At 41.8% G+C, this 16,894-nt stretch overlaps 1 protein-coding gene across 10 annotated transcripts in view; it reads left to right on the forward strand.

Annotated features, from left to right (window-relative positions):
- si:ch73-15b2.5 (rho guanine nucleotide exchange factor 19) overlaps positions 1-10,849 on the forward strand; it is a 23,355-nt gene extending 12,506 nt beyond the window's left edge. For 6 of the 10 annotated variants that reach the window (XM_043675737.1, XM_043675739.1, XM_043675736.1 and 3 more), the window contains 8 exons: positions 737-897; positions 1,516-1,668; positions 2,815-2,941; positions 3,610-3,684; positions 5,609-5,701; positions 6,728-6,879; positions 8,179-8,325; positions 10,006-10,849. In XM_043675737.1, coding sequence (XP_043531672.1) covers positions 737-897; positions 1,516-1,668; positions 2,815-2,941; positions 3,610-3,684; positions 5,609-5,701; positions 6,728-6,879; positions 8,179-8,325; positions 10,006-10,132 — 1,035 coding nt within the window. In that variant the 3' untranslated portion in view covers positions 10,133-10,849. The other 4 variants (XM_043675742.1, XM_043675744.1, XM_043675743.1 and 1 more) reach the window with 4 other exon arrangements.
- Positions 10,850-16,894: the final 6,045 nt, after the last annotated feature.

Genomic DNA, 16,894 nt, shown 5'->3' on the forward strand with positions numbered 1-16,894 from the left:
GGTGGTAGGTGAGGACCAGTGGGGTTCTGTCCTGGTGGCGATTGGAGGGGTGGGGCTCAAGGGCGGAGGAGCGGGAAGTGGAGGAGATGCGGTGGAGGGCATTGTTGATCACGTCTGGGGGGAAATTGCGGTCTTTGAAGAAGGAGACCATCTGGGTTGTTTGGTATTGGAACTGGTCCTCCTGGAAGCAGATGCGGCGGAGACTAAGGAATTGGGAATATAGGATAGTAATCTAGAACTGGGAGCAGTTGTAAAATTGATGCATGATTAAAGGTGGAACATTTTAAATCTAGAGTGTTTGAGCTGGGGCAAATAAAGGTCAGGGTGATCTACGAGTTGAACTGAATACCTGGATTTTGGCCAGGTAAGGATTTATGGAACGTATGTTACCACAGTAATGGTTTTGTAGTTTCAGCCTGATTGATGAGAGATGTGGCATCCTAGATATTCTTTAGTTAACAATCAACTGTTTGAAGTCAATTATTAATCAGAGGCTTAAACAACCGAAACAGAGAAGCAGTTTTCCGATCATGAGTACTTTGTTTTGAATGGAGGTGACAATAAACTTTAACAGTTAAATCTGCCTTCACTCAGCTAACAGTCCAAACTCTCCCTAGGTCAAACTAAATCCAAGAAAATATAGATTGTCTTTGCAACATGAGTAGCTTGAAATGTAAGTGGGAGCTTAGGCTGACAAAACTTGACTAAATGCAGTGTAGTTATTTCCTCCCTTCAGGCAATGTTCGAAGTTATTACATCGGAGGCATCTTACTTGCGGAGTTTGACGATAGCTGTCAGTCATTTCAGTAAGTGTCCAGAGATGTTGGACATGCTAACGCTCACAGAGAGGCACACACTGTTCTCCAACTTGCAGGAAGTGAAGGACACAAGTGAAAGGTAGGCACGCAGAGAAAGCAGTTACTAAATCCATTATTCTTCTCCCAGACATGAATTCTGCAAATGATTTCTCAATGAGTGCAAAGGCATCCTGGCAAAATAAGACCTGCTTAACTTGTGTAAAAGCAGATTGCTCTGTCTAAAGGCATTATTAGAGTGTAATGTACCATGCAGACCATTGGCTCCCCAGTCTAGCCCCTATGCTGTACAGAAATAGCTGGACAGTGGTGAGGCTTCCATAATTCACTGCAGTGGTCTCTATCCTGTCCACGAGAAGCCCGTGTGAAGGGGAGTACATGCCAGGTTTTGTTTTGATACCCCTGATATTTTGAATGGGTTTGCTGGTGGTCATATCTTTAGGTTCCAGTGTGAATGGTCACCTATGTTAGGTCCTAAAACCTGGTCCTGGGCGAAAACAAGAATTAATTCTGTTTGGAGAAGTGAGATGGAGCTTGACTGGCCTGACCCAATTTATTTTGGTCATGAGCAAGGTCTTCATGAACCATTGCTGAGGAATGTGTAGGTTCCCTTATTCATACTGTGAATGCCTGTAGTGTGCTCCTCTGCATGTAGATCTGCACACACCTGCTGCTGATTAGGTGTTTTCTTATTACACAGGTTTCTGTTGGACCTGGAGGAACGTCTGGGCGAGAATCTCTTGCTCACTGACATCAGTGACATTGTTCTGTGGCACTGTGCTGATTTTCGCAGAGTCTATATCCCATATGTCACCAATCAGATGTACCAGGAGAAGATGATTCAGCAGCTTGTGTGAGTGTGATGTTCTCCTGACTTTTAGGTTGGTTTATGCTAATGCAGTAACTGAGAACCGATCCCAATGAGCACTGTAGGAGTCAGATGTACAGCACGGAAACAGACCCTTCGGTCCAACCCGTCCATGCCGACCAGATGTCCCAACTGCCAGCACCTGGCCCAATATCCCTCCAAACCCTTCCTATTCATATACCCATCCAAATGCCTCTTAAATGTTGTAAGCTAAAGAACCTGTGTGTTCATTATTCTCCACAACCGAGTCACTGCTGTATGATCCATACATGCCTTAAATACACACAGACAACCATGATGTGGTGAAGCCAGAGTTGGACTGGGGTAGACAAAGTTAAAAATCACGCAATTCCAGGTTATAGGTCAACAGGTTTATTTGGAAGTTCTAGCTTTCAGAGTGCTGCTCCATCAAGTAACCAGTGGGGCAAGATCATAAGATGCAGAATTTATAGCAAAAGATCATAGTGTAATGCAACTGAGACTGGTTCTATCTCCAAAACAGGAATTTATAAAATATTTGCAATTGTATTTGCCAATACATTCTATTTTGTTCAAAAAGCGCACAATCTCAGGCAATCAATCCATGTGACATTTTATAAATTCTCGCTTTGGAATTAGAACCAAAATAAACAGGTAGGAAGCATCAGGAGATGAAGTCAAACCAGTCTGACTCAAGATTGGAATACACACAGACTCTGACCTCACACCTTTTGATGCATTAATACCCAGATCTATTCACCTCTCAAATTTCTCTCCTGTAAGGAAACAAGATCCATCTATTCGATCTACCTACATAATGAACACACATCCCAAGAATTGCTCTTGTAAATCCTTTTTGCATTCCCTCATCTAACACCTTCATATTTTAGTGCTGTGTGACTGACTGTCCAAAAGACAGTTCTGTTCCATCTGTCGCAAGATCACATGGACTTTGCACTGAATGGAGGAGGTTTCAGTTTAACAATGCGATGTAAGGAATTGGCAAGTGAATAAGCCACCCTGGGAAGGCTAACGGGTCCAGTAGCAAGAGGCAACATTATAGATTGGGACCCTGCTGTATTCTGATACAGAGTGAGCCGAAGGAGATAGAGTGTAATCCTTGCCTTGTGTCTTTGCTCTGTTGTCTCCCAGGCTCAGTGAAGAATTTGTGCAGGTCCTAAAGAAACTGGAGGCACATCCAATCTGCCAGCAGCAGCTGCTAAAATCCTTCCTAATCCTACCATTCCAACGCATCACTCGGCTGAAGATCATGCTTGAGGTAACAGCCTTCAGTATTGCCATGTGAATTTTGATCCATTTCTTCACAGGGTTATCTCTCTGTCCTTTCCTGTTCCTCCCCTGAACACTTTGGCTACAGTGAGGGCAGGTGACCTGTTGGGCTGATAACTTGCACCCACCTGGTTTTGACACTCGCTCCAGTTACAGCCATCCAGGAAGAGAGGAGGCTTCCTGCTTTGGTAACTAACTGGGTGTCTCCTTCTCTTCCGTGACGCAAAATTATGGTGGTGGATTTAAAATAAAGTGTTGGGATGGGGAGGGGGAGGGGGGAGGAGAAGAAACTTGATTTGTATTGCAAGATTAGGATTTATTTGCTCTCTTCTCTTGGTAATGTTTTGAGGTTGGAGTGGAATTTATTTTAATGGATGCTTCCAGAAAACATTTCAAAATCATAAGTCATCAAACACCCCCTCCCCCATCTCAAAAGTTTTGGACTTGAACTGCATTCTGTGTCTTTGCTCCAATGTTTTAAATTATAGTTTCTGGAAGACTTTGCCATTATGATCAGATGTGGGGAAATTTCTCATTTTCCTTAATGAAGTTGAGTCTTTTTCTCTTGCTTTCTCTCTTTGGCCACTGTACAGAGCCTTGTTGTGTTGGCTGCTCAGTCATCTGTTGATGTATTATTTCTTTTCGGGGCTCCTTCAGAATATCCTGATGCTAAATCCACCAGAGAGTCCGGTGGCAGATTCTGTTCGGAAAGCTGTGGAAGCAATCGGGGAGGTGAGGCTCACTTGCTTTTTGTGCGGAGATCCCTGTCACCCAAGGACTATGCCTGTCTGTCTGATTTGCCGCTCCCTCATTACATATAGGGACTTGGGGGAGGAATGTACGTGCGCTGTTTGTTATGCTATTCTAATCATCATAAACCAATCATACAGATTAGTAAAATATTGAGTTATTTATTTGAAGAGGAGATTATGTACATAGTCTCACTATTAACTGGGTAGGCATGTGCCTTAGTGAAGATGATAATGTACTTGGAGTACATAATCATGGGATTACTAATCATACTGTCACTGGCCGTGATTGCCAATAGTTTAAGGTATGGACCTCCCACCTCTGTATCCCTCCATATCATATAATACTACTTCCCCACATTAACAGTTGTGAACTGTGTATCAGTATTCTTCGATCAGCTTTTTGTAGGTTCTGCCCAAGGGACTGGCTTGAAGAAATGTCCATGTCGTGTGGCAAAGCTTTGCACCAAGATTTTTGGGCATGCTATCCTGAAATCCCCCAGCACTTGCTACAGGCAATGAAAAACCCAGTTATTCATCACTGTAGCATCCCACTTCCTGAAACCATTTACAGCTGGCTGTTTCAGGTGAGGCAATGACTTAGTTGTAATGTCACTGGAGTAGTAATGCAGAATTTCTGGAGGATGTTCTGGGGACATGAGTTTGAATCTCAGCATACTTGAAATTTGAGGTAATTAAAAATCTGGAAACGGAAAACTTAATGGTGACTACAGGCAATTGACTTAAACACCCAATTGGTTTATTAATGTCATTTCAGGGAAGGAAATCTTGGAATAAACCACAGGATCCCTACAGTGTGAAAGCAGGCCACTTGGCCCAACAAGACTACATTGACCTTCCCACTCAATCCCTGTAACCCTGCGTTTCCCATGGCTAATTCACCTAGCCTGCACATCTTCAGACAGTGAGAGGAAAACTCCTCAGACACAAGGAGTATGTGCAAACTCCACACACAGTTCCCAAGGGTGGAACTGAACCCGGGTCCCTGACACTGAGGCAGCAGTGCTAATGATTGAGCCACCACGCCACCCCACTGCCCCACAATCTGCTGACCTATTTCTTCACACCCAATGTGGTTGACTCTTAAATGCTCTCTGGGCTATTAAGTAAGAGCAATAAATGCCACCAGTGATGCCAGTACCCCATGAACCAATTTTAAAAAGTGATAAAATTTGACGTGATCTTGTTGGCAGATATGGAAAGCATCCGATGTTGCATAAGACCAGAAGGCAGTGTTGGAATATAGAGCAAACTAGATTGAATCTTTCATGTTGTTATATTTCTAGATGTTGCGATGTTTATTGGAGGGGGGCTAAGACCTGTTTTTCAGGTTCTGACAGGAGAGCAACGTGGCTCTTGTATCTTTGAGTTTCAATAAACTAACCCATCATTTGTCTAAATTCCAGTGAGTATAGTTTGGGCCTATACTCCTCAGAGTTTAGAAGAATGAGAAATTACTTACAAGATTCTTATGAGAATTGACAGTGGAAGATATGGAAAGCATATTTCTTGTAGTGGGACAGTCTAGTATCAGAGGTTATCATCTCCATTAAGCTGTGATCCATTTATGATGACATGAGGAATTTCCTGTTCGAGGGCAGTGAACATGTGGAATTTTGTTTTCCATTGGGCAGTTGAGGCTGGGACTGAGAGATTAGTATTTATTTGGTGAGGGGCTTGGTAAGATTAAGAGGAAGAACAGGAAAGTGAAGTTGAGGATGATCAGATCAGCCATGATCTCATTGAATGATGGAGCAGACTCAATGGGCTGAATGGCCTCCTTCTGTTCCCATGTCTTAAGGAGGTGGCTCCAACCTGTGAGTTGATGGTGTGGCTGGGGTTGAGGATTGGTGGGACATAACACTCTTTTGCTGTTCCTCCTGCAGATCATCCATGAATGTAATGAAAATGTAAAGAGGATGAGACAGATTGAGGAGCTCGTCTCCCTGGAGAAGCAAATGGAATTTTCCAGGACCAAGGTATGTATTGATAGAGTGCAGTGTGTCACTGCAATGAGGGATTTGCTCAGTTTTCCTTATTGTTTTTTCTGCAAAGCTCTGTCAACCAGCCTTGTAGACATGGGCTTCCTTAGGGTGTGTATTTATTTACAAAATACTTCGACTCTTCACAGCAAGGAAAGGGTGACTCTTTTTAAAACCTTGAGGTGGTGGGGGGGGGAGGGGGGAAGGAAGAGTATTTAATCCAAAACACAGGTTAGATGTAGTGAAGGTAGACTCACTATAGTCTATGGTGGCTAGGGGATGCTCTCATTGGAGAGATGACTGGTGTTGGTTTAACTGAGGGGCAAGGATAAGCAGGTAGGACTTTCATGGTAACCTCAGCTGACGTGGGAATCAAACCCATGCTGTTGGCGTCACTTTGAATCGCAAACCAGCAGTCCAACCAACTGAGCTAACTGACTGCATATGTGTGAAAACAAATGAACATCCAGGTCATTCTCATTTACCATAACCTGTCTTTGGTTTCCTCCCTTGTGTACTTTTATTGCAGATTCAGTATACATTTGAGTGGAAAAGCGCCCCCATTCTCAACCACTGGGGCAAGACAATGATGAATACAGGAAATTTAAATTCAGCTAATGAAAACTTGCCAAACCACACTTCAAATTCTACATCTTATCATCCAGATCTTTTACAGTGGGTGTTACACAATTCCCAGCTGTGGGAAATGGGTGACTTGATTTTAATTTGGTTTCTCTTTGTCAGTATAAAGGCTGTCAAATGTTCGCAAAGGTGTTGAGCACATTTTACAGGGTTACCTGTCAAGAATATAGATTAATCAAGAATTGTTTTCAATATTGAAATTACCAGATGTCACTAATAGTGACAAATAAATATCTTTCTGGAACTTAGTCTGAACAGTCCTGACCATGATGAAATTAGGGGCTGGAGAATTTTGAGAATTGAGCAATTTAGTTTTTCGGATTTTATTCTGATTTGCATACCATTGGTGGTAATGAGTAAATCTCCTTTCTGCTCTTGCAGTCTTTTCCTCTTATCTCTCAAACACGCTTCCTGGTCAAAGAAGGTGAACTGGATGAGATTTCTGGGTTTGAGTCCGGACACACAACTGGAAGTCCAACCAGACCTGTATATCTTCATCTATTTAATGATCTCCTGTTGCTGTCCAGGAAAGAGTAAGCATCTAATTTCTATTTATTTTACCATTGATCCTATTAACCAAAGAGCCAGGGTTTCTATTTTCTTTGCAGCATCAAAATGCTTAGAGAATCAGAAAGTTTAATGTATAGATCCAAATTGTCTGATTTAAGGGAAGGGGCCTCCAATTAAAATTGTCAATGGTCTGCCTCTGGATCTGATAAAGTCCTGACGTATGCATATACACATTTCCTGGTGTGAAGTTTAAACTTCTGATTACTGGTTTTACCTGTCCAGACTGCTTGGTGATCCCAACGATTGTGGGATCTGATGAACAATACCATGCAGGCCTCAGAACCATTTGTAGTAAGGGCACAGCCGGTTCAGAAATGTGACTAAATTGGCTGGAATGCAGTACTGAACCCACTCCTCCAGACTTGCTTATGCCCCACCTCACCTGTTGGAATCGGTGGCTCCCCTCCAGCTGATGTATCATCCGGGAGTGGGGCGATGGTCCAATGTTTCTGTAGGCTGAGGTGGAGTGAATGCTTCCCGGGTAGCAGCTGAGGGAGGCAGTGGGATTTGTACAGTCCGAAGGATGAAGCACTGCAGTTTTGACATCTCCAGGAAAAAAACAATAAAAGTCAGTGACCTAAAAAGAGAACTTCAGGGAATTGTGATACTGAAGGAAAAATCAGTAAAACTGGTGAATGAGATACTCTGGTCTAATTCTGCTTGTATCCTCCAACATGGAGCTCCAGTACAAACAGTTTTAGTTTCCAATATTGTATTTTTTTCCCCAATTGTTTCCTTTTTGGGATCCTTACCTGGTCAGGCCTGTATATGACTCGAGACCCATGGCAATGTGTCTATTCTCTGGGCAATTAGTGATGGACAATCAATGCTGGGTTGGTCAGTGATGCGCTCATCCCATGAATGAATAAGAAAAGGGACATAGCTATGCTGGAATTTTGAATTACACTCAGCAATCTACATCCTGACAATCCTGATGTTGGTTCTAGCAGGGAAGCTGCAAAGGCCCCTGTCTAAAATGGTAAATGAATAGATTTAAAAAAAAAGCCAGTCTCATTATCAGGCGGTGGTGCAGGAAACTGAAGATGGCAATTGGTAAGTTGCAAACCCACAGCGCCTGAGAGGCCAACTCGTGCCTTGCTGCTTTTTTTGTAAAACCTAGTTGGAGTTGATCCTATTAACAATAGTCCATTTTTTTAAAAAAAATGTAAACTGAAGTTGGAAAAACTACTGGATTTCTAGCCTCCAGCTCCTCTGCTTTTGTAACTTGGGACTTTTTTTTTCTCTCCCTTCCCTTCTCCCAGTAATGGTAGGTTTTCTGTACTGGACTATGCTAGGATCTGGAAGGTGAGGGCTCATTGCTTTGAGGCAAAGTCACTGGTTTTTGCTCTCTGCCTTGTTGAGAATCACAAAGGAACCAACAGGAATTTTATCGTTGGAGCAGGAAATGAGTAAGTGTTTATGGGTAAACAATACAGATAAAGATCCCAAAGATCAAAGTACTTGGAACTCACAACAGGTTAGAGAGTGTATGAAGGGCAGGTTGACATTAAAACTAAGTGCTTTGTCAATCAAATGTTGACAGATTTATCATACTTTTGCATTCTCCCTTTCCTCTTTTGTGGCCTTTCTCTTACGCTCATTCACTGTTTTCTCACTTACTCCCCTATCGTCCCATCTGCACAACTTCTGTGTGCTCTCAAGGAAATTCAGGGTCAATCTCTTGATCAGACAACATGTCAGTGATTTAGGGTATCCTGTTTCTATATTGATTTCATTAATCCAGTTTTTTTTGTGGTAGGTGTATGCTAATCTGAGTGGAATGAATTGTGACCTTCCCCTTTTACTATATCTCATCTATGCTTGGATTGTGCAGGTATGAAATACAGGAGTGGGTTGCAGCCATTTCTACATTACAGTGATCTGGAACTGAACCACCAAGCATCAGTGAGTAGAGTTGCAGCAGCACCTGGGAGAAATAGTCTGTTCTATCAGCCATGGACCGTATACAGTCATCAAACCCACTTTTCCTGAATACCATTGATACAACCCTGTGCATTTAATGGCACTCAGTCACTGCTTCCATTTCTTTCCAGATGACTCAGTCAATTTTCCCAGTAGAATAAGTGGTAATGTCACTGGACTGGTAACCCAGAACCTGAGGCGAATGTTCTGTGGACATGGTATTGAATCCTAGATGGTGAAATTTGAATTTTATAATAATCTAGCTATTCAATAGTGACCATATAACTACTGTTGATTGTCATAAAAACTGATCCATTCAATAATATTCTTTCCCTAAAGAAATCTGCCATTCTTACCTAGTCTTGTTACATGTGACTCCAGACACATGGCAATGTGATTGCCCATACCTAATTGCCCAGAGGGCACTTAAGAGGCAATAAATGGCAGTATAATCTGTGATGCCCACATCCATGAATTTTGTTTTAAATCAATTTCTTTATGGTTAAGAGTTCCATCTATGTAGCTGCAATATTCCCTCTATTATGGACTCCATTCCATTTATTTAATTGAAATGAATGTTCAAAACCAGTATGCCTCATCTCCGAGAGTAAAGCAGAAAAAAGCCCGACATTTGTTATCCACACTTGTGTCTCTACTGGCATCTAAACTAGTTCAACAATCTCCAAAGCTGCTCTTTAGGAGGAAGGGTTAGGGGAGATGTAGGCTCTTTACACAGGGTGCTGACTGTGTGGAACTCACTGCCAATAGTGGCAGTAAAGTCAGATACATTAGGAACATTTTAAGCAACTCTCGGTTAGGGATATGGATGATAGTAAAATGTAGGATAAAAGGTTGGCACAACATCGAGGACCAAAAGCCCTGTACTGTTCTATGTTCAATCTTCCTTTTACTAAATAGTGTCCTATTTGTTTGCCGTAAGAGCTAAATGACTTGGCACCAACTGGTTTTGCTGAGATTTTGGTTCTCTGGGAAGGTTGGGTGTGAATTGATCCCTGTAAGATTTTAGATTTTTAAAGTCTAATATACATTTGTGCTTGGATCAGTGGATGATTCTATCAAGTCTGCAGTTATTCCTTAACCCTAGTTGCCCTCTTTGTAATTATTAATCTTGAGTGTAACGTTTACTGTACTCTGGTTTTTTGTAGGAAATGCAGAGCAGTGGACTGCCATTACCTGAAAAGGATGAAGCAGAGTGTTGAGCTGTCAGTCCCTCTGTTGACCATTCAATTATGGTGTTTACTGATGAATCTTCTCACTGGTGAGACCTGGTGACTTTAGCAGCTCTTTACTTGTTATCTCATTCTATTGACAACCTGTGAAATCATGGTGGCTTGAGTTTTTTGCAAGATTGAAATTACCTCTAGCAATGGTCACCTCAACTGTTCCAATGGGCTGACGGCATCATTGATTTGTGCTGAGTTGCTGCTTTAGTCTCCCAAAGGTGAACAAGCAAGATTCTACTTAAAATTGTACATCAACTTGGAATTTGAAAAGAACAGATCTGAAAAGTTCATTGAAAACTAAGGACTGATTAAATGACCTCTTGAAGTTCTTGCATTTAAAAACTAATGTAGAGGAATCAATGTAAACTTCTTTTAAATAACAATGTGAAGGAGTCTGTGCATACTTGATTTTGGGATGATCCACAATTAAAGATGTGGAGGTGTCGTCCTGTGACTAACAGACCAAGAAGTCAATTTGTAGCCATTGGTGTTTAACTCCTTCATTCTTAGACAATATGAATTCTTAATGTTTGGGCAATCGCAATGAATGAGATGGTCTGTGTTGCTCCAATACAAAGCGCCTCCTATTTTCTCACTAGCACCTTTTACAGGGCAAGGGATGACCTGTTTTATGTTGAATTAGTTGGAGCCTGTTCTTATGGAACATACATGGGGCCTTGTTTTAGAGGGTGTAAAATTTGTCATTGACTGCAGTAATGATGCATTTTGTTCCTGTTTGCAGAGAACTAATAAAGATTTTATGTTTACTCCACTTTCTCCAAGCATCCTTCAATTTTCAAAGTCTCTTCACTCTTCAGAGTATAACTGATTAGCGTCATAGAGAGGTACAGGACAGAATCAGGCCCTTCAGTCCAACTCGTCCATGCCTACCAGATATCCTAACCTTATCTAGTCCCATTTGCCAGCACTTGGCCCATATCTTTTTAAACCCTTCCTATTCATATACCCATCAAAATGCCTTTTAAATGTTGCAATTGTATCAGCCTCCACCATTTCCTCTGGCAGCTCATTCCATACACTTATCACCTTTTGCATGAAAAAGTTTCCCCTTAGGTCCCTTTTTAAATTTTTCTCCTCTCGCCCTAAACACATGTCCTCTAGTTCAGGACTCCCTCACCCTAGAAGGGAAAAAACCTTGTCTATTTACCCTATCCATGCCCCTCATGATTTTACAAACCTCTATAAGGTCACCCCTCAGTCTTCAATGCTCCAGGGAAAAAAGCCCTCGCCTACTCAGCCTCTCATTATAGCTCAAATCCTCCAACCCTGGCAACATCCTTGTAAATCTTTTCTGGACCCTTTCAAGTTTCACAACATCCTTCTGATAAGAGGGAGACCAGAACTGCACACAATAGTCCAAAAATGGCCTAACCAGTGTCCTATGCCGCCTTAATATGACCTCCCAACTCAATGCTCTGACCAATAAAGAAAACCATACCAAATGCTGCCTTCGCTATCCTATTTACCTGAGACTCTACTTTCAAGGAGCCATGAACCTGCATTCCATGGTTTCTTTGTTCAGCAACAGTCTCCAGACCTTCCCCATTGTGTATAAGTCCTGCTGTGATTTGTCTTTCCAAAATGCAGCACCTCACATTTATTGTAATTAAACTCCATCTGCGAATCCTCAGCCCTTTGGCCCATCTGATTAAGATCCCATTATACTCTGAGGTAACCTCCTTCCCTGTCCACTACACCTCCAATTTTGGTGTCATCTGCAAACATACAAACTATACCACCTATGTTCACATCCAAATTACTTATATAAATGACAGTGTTTCATGCTGCTGCAGCCTGGAATGAACTATGTATCCCGTGAACAGGTTCAACATGGCTTTTGATTCAAAGACATAAAATGGAGAGGATTTCTCAACTGGAGCATTTGTATCAAAGTAATCACCTCTGGATACTAGAAGTGCCTCTTGAAAGATGAGTGGGGTTGGAATGTGGGGTTTAAGAGTTACTGGGACTAGCCTGTTTACTACTCAGGTTGATGGTTGCTTAAAGCAAGCACCCGTTGTAAGAGACAATTTACTTACTTGAATTATGGGTTAAAAATGAGAAAAATGATACTGATTTTAAAAATAAGGTATCTGGCATTGTTTTTCCAAAGCTGCAAAGTAGTGATGCTACCTGGCAAATGTGCATCAGAGTCATTTTGTTTGGGAACATTGAGTTCAGGCAAAGAGACACCATTATTCATGGGTTCAGAAGAGCTCAGCATAGCAACAAGCCTATAATTGGTCAGATTGTAGTTCAAGACAACTTCCAGAAGTTGGCGTGAGTCAATTTTTTTCTCTCTCTCTTGCTCTCCCTTCTCTCTAAATTTGCTATGTTTGTTTTCTGTTGGGAAAAAATCAGAAAAGGCTCATTTGGAAACACCAAAATAAATAATTCTAAAACCCAAAGATCACCAGAAAGATCTCAAGCCCAACCCAAATAACTAATTAAAGATTGATTATCACTACGCTGAGGTATCACTGAGGAATTGTTGATTGTTGGAACTAACCAACCTATTTTTGTAATTGTTGGACTGGTGATGCATAGCTGTGTTCATTTTCTATCCACTCAATATTTGTCTTGCCTGTTTTCTTTTTTCTTTTGTCTGTGTGTGGGAATTTTTTGAAAGGGGTAAAGTTTAATTACCATAAATTAGAAATCCTGTTCTAAACATTGTTAAAATAACTTATTTAATATGTGAAGTAACTAGACTGTAATTAGAAGCATATTGGGATTTTGGTAGTTTCACTAAATTTTCATTTATAGCAACTCAGACCATAAAACATAGGTTCAGAAGTAGGCCATTCAGTCCATCTATACACGGTGTCATTAGATGAGAGACTGTCTGATTCAATAATTCTCAATATGACTTTGCTGCCTTTTCCCTTATCAGAAATGATGAGGCTTGATTTTCAGTGCATTACCCCAGTGAGTTGTGACACTTGCTTATTTCAGTGGAGGAGGTATTTAGTTCAAACCTAAATGATTTGTGTATAAATATGCATGCTTTGTCACAATTTTTAAACCATACATAAAAGACCTAAACAATAGGGTCTACATTGTGCTGAGATTCCCTGACTACTGTACTGTATTAAGGTGCACCTGAAGGTCTAACCTAAGGTTATCTTCCTGTCTTTCACAATTCACCCAGCAATATTTGACTTTCCCATCACTGTGTGCTGTATCTGAATAAGATGCCTGAAATCAGAAATTCATGTTGAGTGGTATGAGTTATAAACCAGTGTGGCTGCACCTTTCATTGTTCCGACTTCCTTTAACAGTAAATAAAAGGAGTGTCATGCGGTTGGGTTCCTTTTGTGCTGTTTGTAGCTCTCCCTTCTACTGTGTGCAGATACGTCAAAGGTTGATATTCAAAGCTGAGTGTGAGGAATAATATCTTGTACTGTACTCATTTATGTGCACCCCACCTTCCAATTGTACCATGCATAAATTGATGATATTCTTTGAAGATTCAAGTTTTCTGTTTTAACGTTTTGACAAATGTCCAGAAACCCTTGCCACAATGTCACACTCTAAAACCTTATTGTTCCTTTACTCTGAGCAGGGGCTCGCAGACATTTCTCCTCATCTCAGTCCTAAGTGGTGTGCCCTTTTACTTTTTAAATTATGCCCCCCGGTTCAAGATTTCCTAATCCGGGATCATCTTAACAGTATCCACCTGTCTATCCCTTTAAGTATTTTGTAAGTTTCAACGGAATCACCTTCCATTCTTGGTAACTTGATAGAATACAGGTCTAATTTGCCTTATCTTTCTTCATAAGACAATCCCAACATCCCTAGAACAAGTCTAGTGAATCTTTGTTACACTCCCTCTATGACACAAACATTTTCCTGAGATAAAGTGACTAAGATGACAGTCTAACCAAGCTTCCATACAATTGGAGCAAGATTTCACTACCCCAGTACTCAAATCCTCTTCTGATTCAATCCATTAGCCTTGGGGTTGGTTTGCAATGCAGAGTGATACCAACAACATGTGCTCAATTCTCAAACTAGCTGAGGGGACTATGAAGGACTCTCCTTTTCAATCTCATCCCTTGCCTCAGGTTAAACCACCACTAGCTGTGTCTTTCTAATGAGAGTCTGGTAGGGTAAGACTATGGCAACTTTGCCTTTACTGTTAGCCTTTCTAGTGACTGTTGCATCTGCATGTTAGCCTTCAGTGACTCCTTGACAAGGTAACACAAGTGCACACAAGCTTTGACCATTTTAAGGTTTACAATTAATGAGAAACAGTAAGTTTAATGAGTTGGATTTTAAAAGTGTGGTTGTAGGTGGTTGCGTTGGGATTTCTCTGCCTCCAGAATAGTTTGCAATTTGCAAAAGATCGAGGAGGTGAATAGGCGTGAGAGATTCACCGAACTTTGGCTATGGTGGAAGGCATCTCCAAGGAATACCTTACCATGAAAGTCATTTTAGGAAGTACAAATTCTGATGTAAACTACCAATGAAAGCACCCGAAGGAAATATACGTCCCAGGATGATGAATTGGGACCGAGAGGTGGACAAGAGTCAAAACGTGTGGTGCTAGAAAAGCACAGCAGATCAGGCAGCATCTGAGAAGTAGGAGAGTTGACATTGTGGGCATAAGAGGTGGGCACCAAGGGGAATGGAGTGGTTTATTCCAACCCCCCCCCCCCCCCAAATCCGTTTTGATTTAGTCCCTTCCTACTCTCCCTAAACCCTCACTCCCTCACCCCCTCACCATTGACGGTTTGCATTTCCCATAATAGGCTTTGCTTATAGATACACAATTGGATACATGGGCATTTTTACTGATGGTGGTTACTAGTTTTTTTTAAGAAAGGAAAAGTTCGTGATTTTAGTGGTGAGAAGGTGCTCAGTTGTGTGTGATAACACTTCAGGGTTGAAAAAGAATGATGTGGAACTGGTTGAATTATTCTACAAGGATCCATCATTGACTGGATGGGTGAAATGGCCTACTTTTATGCCCTAACTGATTCTCAATCTCAAACATTAATAAAAACCAAACAAAAAAAAACTGCGGATGTTGGAAACTGGAAACAGAAATTGCTGGAAAAGCTCAGCAAGTCTGGCAGCATCTGTGGAGAGAAATCACAATTAACGTTTTAGGTCCAGTGACTTTTCCCCAGAACTGAGGAAGGGTCACTGGACCCAAAATGTTGACTGTGATTTCTCGGAAATTAATAGCTCCTTAAGGACTTTAAGGAGCTTGTTTAGTGCACCATGGGATTTTTAAAGTTGAGGTTTATCAGTTGATTCCAGGGCTGTTGTAATTGCCACAGGGATAATTAAAGCTTATCTTTATTATTTTTATCTTTTTTATTCCCAGCATTCACTTGTGTCTGCATGAACAATGGAGTATGGTTTAAGAATGCAGCTCACCATGATCTCCTCCAGGGGATAATAGGGATGGGCAATAACTACTGGTCCAGCCAGAGATGCCCACATCCCATCAATGAATTTTTTAAAAGGCGCAGAATTCTGATCTAAAACGATACCCTTTCCTAAGGGGGTCACTGCCACAGAAAGAAGCCATTTGGTCAAGCAGATAATTCTAGCTGATGTTTGTTGCTCGCCCAGAGAGTTAATTAATCCATCATACTACTCCCCCCTCACTGACCATCTAGGCAGGTCAGGGATTGAACTGGATTCTTTCTGTTTTGAGCATATGCTGGAGAGTCAGAGCCAAAATGTATGGCACTAGAAAAGCACAGCTGGTCAGACAGTATCCGAGGAGCAGGAGAGTCAATGTTTTGGGCCTTAGCCCTTCGTCAGGAATGTGTGGGGTGGATGGGAGGGGTGCATATGGAAGGTAGCTGGGAAGGCGATAAGTGGCTGCAGGTGGGGGTTGATTGTGAAAGGGTGGAGCGGATAGGTGGGAAGGAAGGTGGACAGATAAGACAGTGCTCAATTGGAGGATTGGGTCTGGGATGAGATGGAGGGAGGGGAGATTTGGAGACAAGTGAAGTCAACATGTGGTTGGATGGTCCCAAGGCAGAAGATGAGGGGTTCTTCCTCCAGGTGTCGGATGGCTTGGATCTGGCATGGAGGAGGTCCCAGACTTGCATGTCCTTGATGGAGTGGGTGGGGGAGTTGAAGTGGTCAGCCACAGGGCAGTGGGGTTGTTTGTTGTGAGTGTTTCCTGCTCCTCAGATGCTGCCTGACCTGCTGTGCTTTTCCAGTGCCATACTTTTGGACTCTTTCTGATTTGACCAAATCACATGCTATGTGCTGCTTAACCGGACAGTGAGGCTGGGGAGATTATTGATTGCATGAAGTAACAACATGAAATGAAAGGTCCCATTAGCAGTGCAAAGACTCAGACCCTTAAACATCTGATTAGTTGCTGAAACTTATATTCCAGCTTCCCAGAAGTTCTGAAGACTCCTGAAGGCAACTTGTGGTTCAATCTATGCTAACAGGTCCCAAATTTTGGAATTCCCTCCTTAATCTGAACAAGTCTGGATGGTAATAGAGAGAAACTATTCCTGTTCATGAAAAGATTGAGAAGTAATAAGTGAAAGAAGTATCAGAGAAATGAGGAAAATCCTTTGTATGTAGTGAGTGGTTTGGATCTGGATGCACTGATTGAGACTGTGGTAGAGACAGGTTCAACTGAGGTGTTTTAAAGGGAATAAGATTGTTTGTTTTCAAATAACTATGTGCAAGATTACAGGGAAAAGGGGGCATTATGGCACTTGGTGAGATACTCATTTGGAGAGCCAGTACAGATACAATGGACAAATGGCCTCCGCTCACCTGTACCAATTCTGTGATCCTTCTC

This window comes from Chiloscyllium plagiosum, chromosome 34 (assembly GCF_004010195.1).
Source record: "Chiloscyllium plagiosum isolate BGI_BamShark_2017 chromosome 34, ASM401019v2, whole genome shotgun sequence".
NCBI lineage: Eukaryota > Metazoa > Chordata > Chondrichthyes > Orectolobiformes > Hemiscylliidae > Chiloscyllium > Chiloscyllium plagiosum.